This window comes from Vipera ursinii (assembly GCF_947247035.1).
Source record: "Vipera ursinii genome assembly, chromosome: 1".
Taxonomy (NCBI): domain Eukaryota; kingdom Metazoa; phylum Chordata; class Lepidosauria; order Squamata; family Viperidae; genus Vipera; species Vipera ursinii.
The window spans coordinates 260,249,448-260,266,029 of NC_139512.1; the positions used below are offsets into that span (position 1 = coordinate 260,249,448).

The 16,582-nt window shown below is 37.4% G+C and overlaps 1 protein-coding gene across 1 annotated transcript in view; it reads right to left on the reverse strand.

Moving 5' to 3' along the window:
• TRDN (triadin) overlaps positions 1 to 16,582 on the reverse strand; it is a gene marked incomplete at its 3' end in the record, with an annotated part of 235,922 nt that overhangs the window by 3,875 nt on the left and 215,465 nt on the right. Inside the window, exons 76-79 of the mRNA XM_083374012.1 lie at positions 15,055 to 15,105; positions 14,715 to 14,762; positions 13,262 to 13,312; positions 7,361 to 7,438 (exon numbers count right to left, since the gene is read on the reverse strand). Of these exons, the coding sequence (XP_083230138.1) occupies positions 7,361 to 7,438; positions 13,262 to 13,312; positions 14,715 to 14,762; positions 15,055 to 15,105 (228 nt within the window). The remainder of the gene's footprint in view (positions 1 to 7,360; positions 7,439 to 13,261; positions 13,313 to 14,714; positions 14,763 to 15,054; positions 15,106 to 16,582) is intronic.

Consider the following 16,582-nt stretch of genomic DNA (forward strand, 5'->3'; position numbering starts at 1 on the left):
AAAACAGGCTTGTGATTTCCGTCTGTCAGCAGCAGGGAAGTTAAATGTGGTTGGAAACAGAACAGAACTTATATTTGCATATTTACATGCTCTTCTGTAGACTTGGATTGAATCATATCTCAAGTGATTTGATATATGCACAGATGTCTTTCTTCAGCATCCATTTTTTCCAGGCATCCCTGAATACAGTCAATCAACTGTGACTTCATACAAGGAGACAGACTGAAATTAACTAAGGTGCAGAGCTGGAGCAAGGCACCATTCTGATACTTCCTGCTGAGAACAACAGCAGGTAGTTGGCAGTTTGCCATAAAGCTGTTCATTCTATCTGCCTTCCCCCCCCCACAAGATACAGCTCCCTTTAATGCAACTTCAGTCTCTATCTGCTCAACTGTGAGCAGCCTAGCATAATCTCCACACATGCTACATTACCCTCCCAGACACTAACAGCCAGATAATTCCAAGTAAGTGATTAAAGTTTGGTGCTACCTTGACAAAGTGAGTGATAAAAATAGAATATTTGACACTTTGAGGCAGATCTTTTAATGTGACAAATTTAATTAGCTTTTATGGTGCTCAGGAGATATATGAGGTGAGGTTCTGGGCACATTAAGCTCCATCAGGTACATGATTCTCGTGGCTTAATATTTTTGCTGTTACGAATACTATTCGTGTATGTACTATAGGTTGTGTATATATACTATATGTTTAGCTGCAGTTTTGAGTTCAGCTGTTGCTTCTTCTAGTTTTTCTATTGGGTGGCAGGGGGACAGAAAGAGAAAGAAAAGAAATAAGAAGTACATCTATAGAAATCTGCATACTTTGAGAGTGTGGGCCTGTTTTCGATACAGATAGTCATTTACATATTTTTATTAATTATTTTTATTTTAATTCCATTTATATCCCGCCCTTCTCCGAAGACTCAGGGCGGCTTACAAGCTTAGCAGTAGCCTTCATTCTATGTATATGCCTGCTTGTTAGGGCTTTCACACACACACCCCAAGCGGCATTACAGTATTACAAAGTCAGCTTAATTGCCCCCAACAATCTGGGTCCTCATTTTACCTACCTCGGAAGGATGGAAGGCTGAGTCAACCTTGAGCCTGGTGGGACGCGAACCTGCACTACTTGCAGGCAGCTGGTGTTACTTAAGGAGGCATTAGCCCACTGCTCCACCAAGGCTCTATGAATGTAATAGCGTCTGTCTATTATGGTTATACATTGTACAGTTTGTAAAATGTGATCAATCTGATTTTATAGCCATTTTAGTGGTAGTCATTAAATGAATACCATAGTTATTAAACAAACCCATGGCTCTCTATGGGTGTGATTTTGTGGAAAACCAGAAATAAGTGCCAGGTTTCAGCCAAATGATTGTGAAAACACAGTCATGTGAACATGGGATGCTGCAAATGGCCATCTATGTGGCTTTATTGCTGAGCAATCACATGACCTTGGAGAGGACCTGACCATTGGAACTTTGAATCTGGGTCGTAAATAGTCCCAAAGTAGGTCTGCCGTAACTTTGAATGGGCACTAATCAACCAGTCATAAATCAGACTACCTGTCAAGTGTATGTTGCATACATTGCGCATATAATGGCACTTTCGTTATGTTAATGTAGAAATATTTCACTTGTAAAAACAAGCTGTACACATTGTCCCAGAGGTACTTTTCCTTGAAGACCTTTCGCTTCTCATCCAAGAAGCTTCTTCAGCTCTGACCAAAGAAGCTTCTTAGATGAGAAGCAAAACGTCTTCAAGGAAAAACAAAGTCTAGTTGCCTTTGGAAAAAGCACCTCTGGGACAACAATGACTGAGAATCTCCACAGACATCAAGCTGTACATGTTGAATTATCCTAATCTAGCACACAAAATACCTGAGAAAATATAAGTGCTGTGAAAATGGAAATTTTTAAGAAGTTGACAGGAATTTTTGGCAGATTATAGATATTATGAATTGTATTTCTGTCATTTTTATTTTCTTGTAAGATAAAAGGGCTAGTCTAGACTTATTGTTTCAGATATAAACTAGTCTTCCTGAATAAATGTCTTTCAGATATGTTGGATTATGTTTCTGACAATCCATCAGCCAGAAGATCAATGGACACTGGTTCAGGATAAAGTGGTAGCTGGAGGGTGCCCATTAGGAAAGTCTGATCTGTTTTAATGCCAAAACTGAATATATTGGATTTTGCCTTGGGACTTGATATTATTGTTCTAATGTGGTCTGTTTTGCAGATTATCTCCAGTCACTATCCATTTTATATCCTTGCAAAATGGCAGACATCTAAAATTATTTGAAATATTGATTACAGCTCCAAGTGAGGGGCATGTCAAATAGTTTAATTTCTATTGAGTAGAAAGAGAAGACATAAGTAAAAAAGTAAATAAAAATTTAGAAGGCAGAGCCTTGACTTTTCATGCAGCTATTTAGATTTAAATAATTAAAAAATAGCATGCACCAATATCCCTTTTAATGCAAATAAAGTTCCTGATGTTGCAAAATGCTAGACATCTGTCACAAGCAATTAATTAGAGGTCTGTCAAAATAGGTAGAAAGAAAGAAATAGATAATGACTTCCTGACAGTTAGAACAATTAACCAGTGGAACAACCTGCCTCCAGAGGTGGTGAATGCTCCAACACTGGAGGTTTTTAAGAAGAGACTGGACAGCCATTTGCCTGAAATGGTATAGGGTTTCCTGCCTGAGCAGGGGGTTGGACTAGATGACCTCCAAGGTCCCTTCCAACTTTATATATTATTATTATTATTATTATTATTATTATTATTATTATTATTATTATTATTATTATTATTATTATATATTATTATAAAATATAATTTCAATTACTTGCATTCATTCCTATTATTACTGATAGATAAAGAAATAGATAATTTAGGGTTTCCTTCATGTTAATATCTTTACTTTCCTCATTTAAAAATAATGCAAAGATTATTCAAATTTAGCTAAGTTACTGCATTGGTATTCATAAGTGTTCTTCAATTACCTATCAGATAGGAGACAACTGATAACACAACACAATAATCAGTGTAGTAAGATATTATCTCAAGAGCAGCAATCTACCAGTATATACTTCTGTAGCTGTACTCTATCTGTACTTAAAATAGGGGCACAAATATTTAAAGAGAGATATTTGCAGCATATTATATTAATTACGTATATATTGATTATCATAGCAGTGTAAAAGCTTACAATATTTGACAAAATGAGTAAGAATAAAGTGTGAAATTTGGTGCAAATTGGCATCAAGACTAAATTTGGCTAGAATAAAGCCATGTTATCATAATATGTTGCTAAATTTGTATTCAGTCCCGAGATAATGTGATCGTGGGTGATCAGAGGGAATTCATTTTGTAGTCATTGAAGACCTGCAGTAGAGAAGTGGAGGGATTATAGGATTTAAAGAATATATGCAACTATTAATGCAATAATGTTGACTATCTGTAGTTCGGGTATAGGATGAGGGTGAAGGTTCATTCTCCGAGCTTGTGGGTTGGTTTCTGAACATTTGGTTACCAGGCAAGGAAACATCTTCAGCAGCGTTTAGGGGATGTCAGTGTTCTTCTGTTTATAAGGGCTTCATGTGTGGGTGTCTCAAATGAGAGTCTATGATGGGTGACGGGTAGAACTGCAACCAATTCTACATGGGACAAACATCACATCAATTACAAAACCAGGATCCACGAACACCGGCTGACAGTCAAATGTCGCGATCCCAAATCCTTAATCTCTACCCACACCAGGACCAAACAGCACCGGTTAGATTGAAGCAACACAAAAAAATCATCAGCCATGCTACCACCTGCCATACTCGTGAGTTCATCAAAGTCTGGCCATCCACAAGCAATTCCATCAACAGACACATTGACCTACAACCAGCCTACAAACCCCTCAGAATCCAAATCAACTGCACAGCCACCAGAAACAGCACTGACTTTCAACCAACCCACACAAGACCCCCCTCCCCAGCAGTTCACCTCCCAATGACCCTGACCTGATCTAACCTTCTCATCACAAGACCTATCACAAGACTCTCACTGACGACTCATACCTGACCCATCACAAGACCCATCACAGACCCTCATATGACACACCTGTAGCTGAAACCCTTATAAACAGAAGAACTGACATCCCCTAAACTCTGTTGAAGATAATACCTAGCCTGGTAATGAAATGTTCAGAAACCAGCCCACAATCTTGGAGAAAGAGCCTTCATCCTCAACTATTAATGCTTCTGAATGTTGTTGTTAGTTGAAAAGTTGTGTCCGGCCCATCGCAACCCCATGGACAATGTTCCTCCAGGCCTTCCTGTCCTCTACTATCTTCTGGAGTCCATTTAGGCTCACGCCTACTGTTTCAGTGACTCCATCCTGCCACCTCATTCTCTGTCGTCCCCTTCTTCTCTTGCCCTCAACCTTTCCCAGCATTAGGCTCTTCTCCAGTGAGTCCTTCCTTCTCATCAAGTGGCCAAAGTATTTTAGTTTCAACTTCAGGATCTGGCCTTCTAAAGAGCAGTCAGGGCTGATCTCCTCTAGCACTGACCAGTTTGTTCACCTTGCAGTCCAAGGGACTCACAGGAGTCTTCTCCAGCACCATAGTTCAAAGGCCTCAATTATTTGGCACTCAGCTTTTCTTATGGTCCAACTTTCACAGCCATACACTGCAACTGGGAAGACCATAGTCTTGACTATATGCACTTTTGTTGGCAGGGTGATGTCTCTGCTTTTTAGTGTGAATAGTGTGGACAGTACCAAAAGGCCTCTGAATAGAGGTTCCCAAACTCTTCAGCCCATTAACCCTTCATAAATCTTTGTTCATCAAACCACAAACATTTATTATATAAAATAATTTAATACATACTACTTTAACTCGTACTACTACTACTACTAATAATAATAACAACAACAACAACAACAATAATGGATAGTCCCATTGACCCTTAGGTTTGATACTGACCACTCTGGAGAACCCTGCTCTAAAAATATGCATGAGGTCTGCTGTCTTCTGTTGGCTACACAGCTAGTCCTCAACTCACAACGGTTCATTTAGTGATCATTCGAAGATACAACGGCACTTTAAAAAGTGAATTTTTTTAGACTTATAACCATTGTAGCACACACACACACACGGTCATGTGATTTATATTTGGATGCTTGGCAACTGACTCACATTTACAACGGTTGCAGTGTCCTGGAACCATGTGATCCCCTTTTTGCAAACTTCTAACAAGCAAAGTCAATGGGAAAGCAAGATTCACTGAACAGCTGTGTTACTAACTTAACAGTTGCAAATTCACTTAACAAATGTGGCAAGAAAGGTTGTAAAATGGGGCAAAACTCACCTAACACATTTCTCACTTAACAACAAAAATTTTGGGCTCAGTTGTAGTTGTTAAGTTGAGGATTACCTATATTGTAATGGCACAGAAATACTAGCAACTGTATGAGAGTCACAGTAAATTTTACCAGTTATGCTCTATATTTCAACATTTGTTTTGTAGCAAACTACAACCTGTAATCCACTACAGGGAATACGCTGCTTCTATGTACACGGGTAGTTTCCATAAACCATAAAAAGAGATGCCTCCTGAGAACAGCTACAGTTTATATTCTCTGACATCATCTATGCAAAGCCTCTTTTAATTACTTTTACTTTGCCATGTAAGTAATTCTTACTATATTATTTAATATTATGCTCTCTATGGCAATAAAACATGATATGTATTACAAAGATGTTCATTATTGGCCCTGAATGAGAGTTCCAAATGTGTCAATCTGCTACAGATTGAGTTATTGCATTTAAAGTCTTCTTATCCAAGGGAATTCACATTGGGCTCATTCATGGGGCAGCCCTGAAAGTTGTTGATGGAACCAGGGGTGTCTGCAGGGAAAGGGATCAAAAAAGTCAACATGCAATCAAAGCTCCACCCCTTTTTACATGCATCGTGATGCATGTTAAAAAGAGGCAGGCTTTGATCACATGTATGTATTGGTATTTCAGTGTTCTAGCTCTTTACTATGTAAATTATTTATATTCTTTACTGTTTTTAAAAAAAGATAATGGAAAGTAAAATATTAATCACAGTTAATTGCCAAATGCATTATTTAAGCTATTCGGCTAACAATAGTTAGGAAATTCTATTAATTCAGTATGTTAAAGTACACAACCACCTTTTCAGAAAAAGATAGAATAGCAGCCAATACATTATTATCAACACTCAGTTTGTCAATTCTGTTTCCCACTTTGCCAAGTAGGTTGTGTGAAGTAAGGATGTTAGAATAAATAACTGGTTTGGCTGGATGAACTCCTTTTTTATGCCTAAGAACCTCTTGTTCTAAAAAGTGGGAGCAATATAAGATAAACTCAACATTGTTTTGCTGTCATATTGTATTAATAGCTTCTTCTCTTAACTTTTACATTCTTTTCAGATGGATTTCACATGAAACAAGTCATTCCAGAATTACTGAGAGAAGAGCTATGGTTTTAGCCCTATCTTCTGATGATCTCAAACTAGCACACAGTAGATAGTGAATCTACATGTGTGGTCATGCTTAGGCTTTCTCTAAGAATATAACCCTACACACAATACAGTTTTGGAATGGGTGTGTTAGCAGTCTGTTGGGAACATGCAAATGGTAAGTCACTACTCTTGGTAATTTCATAATATCTCCTTCATCTGAAAGGAATAAGGTCCTAGGGTGACTAGGGCCATCAATCACTGCAGGATGGAGGAACCTATTAAGATAGTTAGACCTAGCAGTTTTCTCAATGATCTGAAGGCACTTCTATTAGGCACCACTCTATTTTGAAGAGCTCCATGAAATGAAACAGATGAAAGAAAATGGGTTTCCAGTTGGGCTAGTCTAATTCTATTAGAATCCTGGTCACTGCCCTCTCTACATGGCTGCTTTTTCAGAAATATCATGACATTTCTAAGTTAGATTTGCAAGGTCACTGAATAGGATTAATATTGTACTTCACAGTAATTTTATTCATAGATCATCAGGATAGACAATGCTGGGGGCAAAACCTTTCCCTCTATTGCTCAGTAAAATCATACCATACTATAGGACATTATTATACATCCTGGGAAATGATGTGGCAGTCACATATATTATTGGAGTAAAGATATGATTATAACCACATTTCAATAAGCAAAATACAACATCCATCTGTATGTGAATGGAACTCAATGTAAGGTGGTTCCTCCTTATGGAACCTCCAGATCTGCTCTGGAGAATTTCCAAAGCCCACAGCTGTTTTAGGAGATAGGCAAAGGATAAATGTTTGCCATTGTCAGTAAAAATATAACTGGGGAATATCACCAAATTCTAACCATGATCACTATTCCTGTATTTTTTAATAGCTGTGACATTTAGAAACTTACTTGGTGGTTTATGTTGTGCCACCTTGCCTAAAAAATAGAAAACAAAGTGAAAATAAAATAAAATAATGAATTTTAATTCCTGTATCACTTGAATTTTTAGAAAATAAAGATTGCAAAATGAAACATTTTTATGGCTGAAAGTCACAATAATGTAATTTTCTATGCAATGGTTTTCCAGGCAATAAAATCAATTTAGGGTAATATTCACTCAAATTATGCATTTATGTTTATACACCACCAGAGTCATAACAGTGTCAGCAATCTCTCCAATATCCAAAACAATAAAAAAACTACATCTTGTTAGGGTTTAACCTCAGTTTTTTTCATCCCATCCAGATACTTATAGCTTCCAATTACAGGATGCAGCCTTCCACATCACCTCCATGGTGGTACTGTATTGTTAGATACTTTGTTGTAAACCTACCAAAGATCTTCAATGATCTCATATAAAGGCAGAATCAAGGTCCAGTCTATGTGAGATTCTACAGGATTGTGCCCAAAAAGATCAGTCTTTTCTTTCACACTACTGCCTGCTTAGGAAAGAATCATAGAATCATAGAGCTGGAAGGGACCTTAAAGATCTTCTAGTCTCACTCCTTGCCCAAGGCAGGAGACTTTATTCCATCCTGGTCAAATGGCTGTCCAATCTTTTCTTGAAGACCTCCTCAGCGGTTGGACTAGAAGACCTCCAAGATTGCTTTCATCCCTATGATTATTTGATTTTAGCAATGGAGCACCCAAAACTCCAGGAGATAAGCTGTTCTACCAATGGAAAGAGATCCATTGAAGGAGCTAAACTATCGTAAAACCATGCCTCCTGTCCTTAGCCCCTGCAAGTGGCCCAAAAGGGAGCATGGTCTATAGTATCAAACATCACTGAGATAGCAAATAAGACCAGGAGAGATTCATTGCCCATATCCAAGCCTTGACAGAAGTAGTCCACCATAGGACAAGTGTCATACCATATGTTAAAGGTCAATGGAACTTTTATCAACATTATAGTTAATTAATTTATAACTTTTATATTCTACCTTTCCACTGAAAATTACACAAAGATGCAGATAAAATAATGTTGGGATGTAAACACTGATAAGAAATATATAATAATACTTGGCAGATTACAATCTGCTAAATCTGTTGGGATACATAATGCCTGCCTAGATAGAACTAGCTTTGCCTGCTGGGTCCACCCTGGTGGAAATTACCCAATATCACGGGATTCAGAAGGAAGGAGATGGGATGATATGATTTAAGTTGCAAGAAGATATATTCCAACAGAATGTTAGAACGCTACATAGTGAAATCCAGTATCCAGTTGTGTTTAAATGGAGACATCTATTGGAAATGCTCTATTTTTGATCCTGCAGGAAGACGTGAATTGGTCTAAATAGATCTACTGATCTCTACGATTCTATACATAGATTAACACTTTGTTTCAAAGAAGCATTCGCTGTTGCTCCTATTACTTATTCAGTTCCCCCCCCCCCCAATTTCACAGACTTCATAACACGATAATCAAGGAGACATATGTTAGATCTCATCTCTCCAATGGATGTATTCTAAATTTTATGCTAATATCAATGTACCAATCACTTTAATTGTTTCATTGCCATTATCTTAAAAAAAGCATAAAACTAAGCAGCGCTATTGTTTGGAGAGGACATTAAGGAACAACCATGTCAATTGCCCTGGCTTTTTTCTTTTTGCAGAACTCTTCTAGACATTGACACAATTGCCTGTCATGATAGCAAGAAAATTGTAAGAGGTACCAGAAAGACACTTCTATTTTTTCTTGAAATGGTCCCCTACTTTAGACCCAATCAATCTAAATAACATAAATTAGAAATTAATTAAAGAAAATGGAATTGGAGGAAATTCTTCTACACTCAGGTCATCACCCCCTCATTAGACACAGAAAAAGCAATCTCAGAGGAAGGATTGAGATAGACGCTATTTAAGATAGACCCATAATTGCTATGAAATCATGACAGTATGTTCTGAAATTCACCAGGACAATGAGAGCACATCCACCATGTCCTTTAGTTCAGAAAGGGATATTCTTGTGTAACAAGGGAGGAAATATGCCAATCAATATTTATATTGAGCACACATTCAATAGTGGGTAAGGGGAGAATCTGCTACTGTTTTGCACTGTTGCTTGTTTGTTGCTACCCACCAGGCAAGCAGATGAGTAAACATGAAAATGCTTCATTTACAGGTAGTCCTCAATTTATGGCCATGACTGAGCCTGCTATAAATCATGCTGGTCATTAAGCAGATCACCACGTGACCACACCTAATTTTACAATCTTGTTTGTAGCGATTGTTAATAAACGCAGTGGTCCTAAAGCAAACATGGTGGTGTTTAAGCAACCACTGCAGTTGTTAAGTGAATCCTTTGTCTGCAATGGGCCTTTTTTTTGCCAGAAACCGAAAGTAAATGCCTGTTTCTGGCAAAAAAACCCGTAAACTGTGAGCATGCCACTGCAGGCTACTGCGAACTGATGTAAATGAGGACTTGTTGCTGAGTGCCCAAAATGTGATCACCTGGGACTGCAGGGAAGGGTAGTGGTTAGAGCTTCAGATCCAGGTTGTAAGTAGCCCTGGAGATCTCCACTGTAACTTTGAACGGTCATTAAGTGATCATTCATAAGTCAAGGACTACCTGCACAGCATTCCTTTTCACAACAAATAAAAAAAATGGCTGTGGTCTGGGACTACTGCAATGCTAAAAGAAGAGATGAGTATATGTTGTAATTAGTGGTATCTGACTCAAAGGTATTGTTCCATGGAGCGCAAATTAATGGTAGTGGTTCAGTCCCATCATTTGAGAAAGCACAGGCAGAGTTCAGGGAATCCCTACTTTTGTTGTCTACAACATAAGCCTTTATTCTGGTTACATCAGAGGGACTTGTAAAAGTCAAAATTCCTAGGCATATATTTAGGAAGCATGCTTCTATCTCAGAATAAGCAGTTCTTCTGGGCTTATTAATTTTGGACACTATTTATTTTGGTTCCTCTCTTGGTATCACCTGTCATTGTTCTTTATAATCATTTTATAGTTTTAATGAGTTGGCTCTTCTTTCTAGAAGGCCAAGAGGGTATTAATTATATAGTCTTTTGTGTGTGTGTGCAAATGGGCCACAGACCATATTTCCAAATGAAAATTGTTCAAGCAAGTGAACCATAGTGCCAGAAAATATTTCCTGATTTTTCCAGGAACATGCCAACTCTAAAAAATAGCCATTTAATAGAATATGCAAGAGAATGTATGTCTATTCACATGCACATGCACAAAAGAGAGGAAAAGAAAAAAAATCATGAAGTAATATGTGTATATAGTGGCAAGAAGAAAACAATCAGTTAGAATCATTGATTATGCTGAGCAAAAAGTCCAAAAAATGTCAAAGAAAAGAATATAAACAATATCTGTTGTCAGAACAGATAAGGGAGCTATCTAGCTCAGCATTTTATTTCCACAGCATCTCACCAGCTTTATTATCCAGGACCTGAGTTTTCCGAAACATCCTGCCTCTGATATTGGACATAATCTATAGACAAATGATTAGTAGCCATTAATAGCTTTATTCTTTCTGAAGTCTTGGCTGTGATGTATTTCTTTGTTGTATTAGGTACTTTATATACTTTTGATACTGTTGGCTCTTGAAGCCTTTTGATGCTCTTCAATAAGAACACCCGAAGTTTAAAAATGAAAACCAAAATTTAAATAATCAAAAAGCCTGTTAAAAAGTATCATATTTTAAAGGGCTTTTTTTAAAAAAAGCAAAGAGATCTGTCTTCTCAGCTCATTAGGGAACACCTTCCAGATAATAATCGAAAAAGCTTGACTCCAAGTCACCCCAAGATGAGCTTTCAGCAACTGTATATTTCCAAAAATTATAAGATCATCTCAATGAAGGAAGTAGCTTGTTAAGCCATGTGGGCTTTTATAGGTAATATCTAGCATCTTGTACCAAAACTAGAAGTAAATTGGCAGCCTTTCAATGCATTTAACACATGCATAATACATTCTTTCCAAGGGTCAGTGTGATGCTAAATGCATGTGCTATATGAAAATTCTGGAGAAGACAAAAAGTATCCTTAAATAGAGGCCTAATAATTATGTCCTTTAAACAATGAGGCATAGTTCCTTCTTTCAGAGGAACATTTATGTATTAACAAAAGCATTTCCAGTAATTTCCTAGCTAGAGATTACAAGTGAAATTGGGCAAGATCAAGAGAATAAAATATTTTGTACTGTATTGGTTAATTTCAAAACTAGCACTCAATGTCCAGTAATTTGCATATACAGTACTATAAAGAAAGGTATCTTAAATATATCATTAAACATGGACTAATGCAACATTTTCAAGATGTTATTGTGATTTCCATCCACTTTATTTTCTAATCTGAGGGAAACAGTAGCACTTTTGTTATCCATTGGTTTTGATCTCTACCATATAATCCCTAACATCAAGTTGGGATGTTCCTGGCATCTCCATTCCCCCTGAATAGAGAAATATCATGGAATTTAATTTAGGCTTTACTGGACCAGCATACACAACCAACGGGCTACACTCAGTTTAATGTGTTACATTTGTGGAGCCCTCACACAGTGATTAAATGATAGCAATCCCATGTCTTTGAGTCTTGGAGTGTCTCCCCTCCCCCAATAAACACTTCCTTTCATTCCTGTCACCATAATATAGTGAGAGATGTGAGCTTTATTTTAACATAACAACAGGTTTTATGCTTTTGTATGCTATGGTGGTGACATTGCATGCATGTATGAAAGGAGCAGACCTTGCATTGCATGGTACAACCCTCCTTTTGTCATTTTGATGAAAGTGTGGGATCCTATGGATTCCTCTGAGTATAGTACTCAATAAGAGAAATAGTTTGCACACAAACTGTTCAAAGCCGAAGAGCCAGCGCTTGTCCGAGGACATCTCCATGGTCGTGTGGCCGGCATGATTAGACACCGAAGGCACACGGAATGCTGTTACCTTTCCACCATAGTGGTCCCTATTTTTCTACTTGCATTTTTACGTGCTTTCGAACTGCTAGGTTGGCGGAAGCTGGGACGAGTAACAGGCGCTCACTCTGTTACACGGCACTCGGGATTCGACCCGCCAAACTGCCGACCTTCTGATCGACAAGCTCAGTGTCCTAACCCTCTGAGCCACCACATCCCTTAACATAGTAGATATGCATAAATGAAAAAGTACTCTCTCATTAGGTCTACCTATTCTCTCATTAGGTATATCTGTCTGTCTCTCTATCTATCTCTATCTACCATGAGCCATTGTGGTGCAGCGGTTAGAATGCAGTACTGCAGGCTACTTCTGTTGACTGCCGGCTGCCAGCAGTTCGACAATTCAATTCTTACTGGCTCAAGGTTGATTCAGCATTCCAACCTTCTGAGGTTGGTAAAATAAGGACCCAGATTGTTGGGGGCAATATGCTGACTCTGTAAACTGCTTAGAGAGGGTTATAAAGCATTATGAAGTAGTATATAAGTCTAAGTGTTATTGCTATTGCTGTCTGTCTCTCTGTCTCTCTGTCTGTCTATTATCTATCTATCTATCTATCTATCTATCTATCTATCTATCTATCTATCATCTATCTATCTATCTATATCTATATCTATATCTATATCTATATCTATATCTATATCTATCTATCTATCTATCTATCTATCTATCTATCTATCTATCTATCTATCTATCTATCTATCTATAATATGGCTAGATATCTTGCTATTGTGACTCTAGATCACTAATAATGAATTTAAAATGAAAAATAACAAATTAGTGTTTAAAAAGAAACAGCAATAGACAAAAATCATACCTTTAATGGCAGGATGAGAAATGTTCTTGGTTTGTTTTATCATGGTTGAGGCTAAAAAAAATGTAAATCAGATATAAGAAATAACAATTGCTCTCTTTGAAATCTATCCACCTATCAGTCAATTTATTTATTACAGCAGGTTTTTTGTTTTGTTTTGTTTTGCCTACCGGTGACAATGACCCATTGGGATTCAGGTTGTCTCTGTGTGTGTGTATGTATATATGGTAGGTGACTGGAATTGAAAATCAACAGTTCACATAGGTAGGTGACTAACTACCTAACTTACTCCATCAAGGTTTCTATCTTGCTATTTTTCAAAAACAATTTGAAACCAACCTATAATTGTTTTCAGTGTAATAGACAGGGCTTTTTTGTTATAGAATGCCCAGAATGGAGTTCCAGCACCTTTTTTGGATAGAACCTTGTAGGGTAGGCAAGGTGGGTTGTAGGACATGTGTGACTTCCGGCACCTTTTTGTTTTTTACAAAAAAAGCACTGGTTATAGACCTTACAGAACTAAGAACAAGAAGCAAATATCATTGCCCTGCCTTAAGCTCCTGAAGAGGAGGAGGAGGAGGAGGAGGAGGAGGAGGAGGAGGAGGAGGAGGAGAACTTGATAGACCTAGAGAAATGGGAGGCATAAAAATTTAAAAGAAAGGAAGGAAGGAAGGAAGGAAGGAAGGAAGGAAGGAGGGAGGGAGGGAGGGAGGGAGGGAGGGAGGGAGGAAGTTAAGCCAGTGAAGTGAGGGGAACTCAGCTCAGTTCCCCTAGCACTGAGCCAGGATATTACTAGAGTTTTGTTTTGTAATAATTGGGACTTTGATTGTGGTTAGGCTTGGGTACACTTCAATGTTATTGTCTTTTTTTATTTTTGCTTGATTTCTTTGTTGTTGTTTTCAACCCTAAATTAGCCAAGCAGAATCACAATTTGCAAGGCCATATAAATTGATTAATCAATTTATCAAACATCTAAAATGTGAAACTGCTAAGATAGCATTTACTGCATAGGACTTGTTAAGTAGCTGTTGATCGGAAAGCAATTAGAGAATAATGCAAAAGTTCTCTCCAAGCCCACCACACATATCCTATTTTTGCAGCTGAAAACCTGCTTCAGACCTACTACTACTGCAGCAGAGTTGGAAATAAATCAGCCAAGCTACCAATAGAAATCATAAGAAGATGGGATTTGAAGGGTTCAGAACCAAATGGGAGTGGTGCAAACTCAGTATGTGGAAGAGCCATTAGATGAAAGTGAACTAACTTTAACACCCAAAAAGAGGACAGTGGTAAATTAAGGACCCTCTTTTGTTCAATGGCAATACTAAGTCCATTCTATAACATTATATGTACTGTTCCTCATATAACTATCATAAATCACTTTAGCAACAACAAAAACACTTGTGAAATCCTACAATGGTCCTAGTTAAAAAAAGATCTTAGAAATCATATTTACCTTTTCCTTTGACAGCAATAGGAGGCTTCACTTTTTCTTTTGAGATATCTATAAAAATATTCATTCATTCATTCATTCATTTCGTTTTGCATTTTTTTTCTTTAAACCCCCCCCCCACACACACACAAACACATTTCTGGGTGCTTTTAAACCTTCATTTAATATAACAAGACTATATATAGCTAGATCAAGTAAATAAAACTAATCATTATTATTTCCTTCCACAAGTTTTTCCACTCTTTTTGTTAATTCTATGGGCTTGAAAAGAATTTCTTCACTACTTTTGCAATCTGAAAATAAACCGAAAAAGTCTTAAAGCTTTAAAAATATATTTCTTTACCCTTTTTCTTTGGGGTTTCTGTGGTCTTCGTTAATTTTTCTTTCTCGGGCTCTGTGTAAAAGTACAGTGAGCAAACACTAGTCATATCTAGCAATTAATAATCCCAAACTGAAGATGCATTGACATGATATGCAGTTTGCTAAGTTTTGAGTTGGATATATTGCACATTCTTTTCATGGTAGCAGTCGTAAGTATCAATAGCTAAAATCATGTAACTTTTTTCAAGCAGGGATTGAACATAGTTTGTGTTCATAGAAAAAGAACTGCACTTACGGAACTCTTTCCATGACCACAGCACTTTTCCTTTGACTGAAATTTATTCTGTTCATAAAGAACATTAGATGCCTCTGTGTGTAAGCATCAGAAGGATCCCAACCTTATGGCTTGATTCTCTACAGATTTTTGCTACTATAGAAACAACAGGTGACCAATCACACTGAATGTCAATAATGGATGGTGTTGCGCTTTGACCTTTCAGATTTCAGGATTAGTAATGCTTTGACAGAAGTAGAGGGGCAGAAATAGATGGAGAGAAATAAATGGGGAATGATGTCTTGAAAGCTCCCCAGTCATTTCAGATCTTCTTGTATCTCACTCAACTGGAATGAAAGAAGACTGTAGCTTGTAGCAGTCCTAATTGCATTCAGTTATAATTTGCCTGACTCGATCTGGCATTTTAAATGCATGACTTTTAAAAGCCATGGGAAAGTATAACACCAAGAAATGAGTCGTGGCACCTATTTGCTAAGACAAGTCTCTGTGGGTACTAGATAGTCAAATAATTTCCTACTTGTCTGACAATGTCCAGATATATGAATATAAAAGGTTGGTTATACTTTGTCAGATCATAAATTCTTTCACTTAACTAGACAGCTTCATGTTTCTTACTAACTTTTAGCTGCTGTATTCAAGATTTCATTTATTCTATTCTCCAAAGCACCTGAAAGCAGGACAAGAAGCAATGGATGGAAACTAGTCAAGGAGAGAAGCAACCTAGAACTAAGGAGAAACTTTCTGACAGTTAGAACAATTAACCAGTGGAACAACCCGCCTCCAGAGGTGGTCAATGCTCCAACACTGGAGGTTTTTAAGAAGAGACTGGACACCATTTGCCTGAAATGGTATAGGGTTTCCTGCCTGAGCAGGGGGTTGGACTAGATGACCTCCAAGGTCCCTTCCTCCTCCTCCTCCTCCTCCTCCTCCTCCTCCTCCTCCTCCTCCTCCTCCTCATTATTATTATTATTATTATTATTATTATTATTATTATTATTATTATTATTATTTAACAGCAATCATAATCTACTCCTACTCTAAATGAATTCTGGGCGGCTAATAGCAAAATACAAATCAGATTAAAATATAAAAAAACAATCTCAAGCCACAAAACAACAATATAGATGTACTGCTGCTTCAGAAAATCATTGTAATACCAAGGAGGATTTGTGCTCTTTTTCTTTCTTGTATAAAATAGCTTCTCTTTTGTAATTCCTGTGCATGGCATAGCAAAGTAGGATCTTTTGAAAAGTAA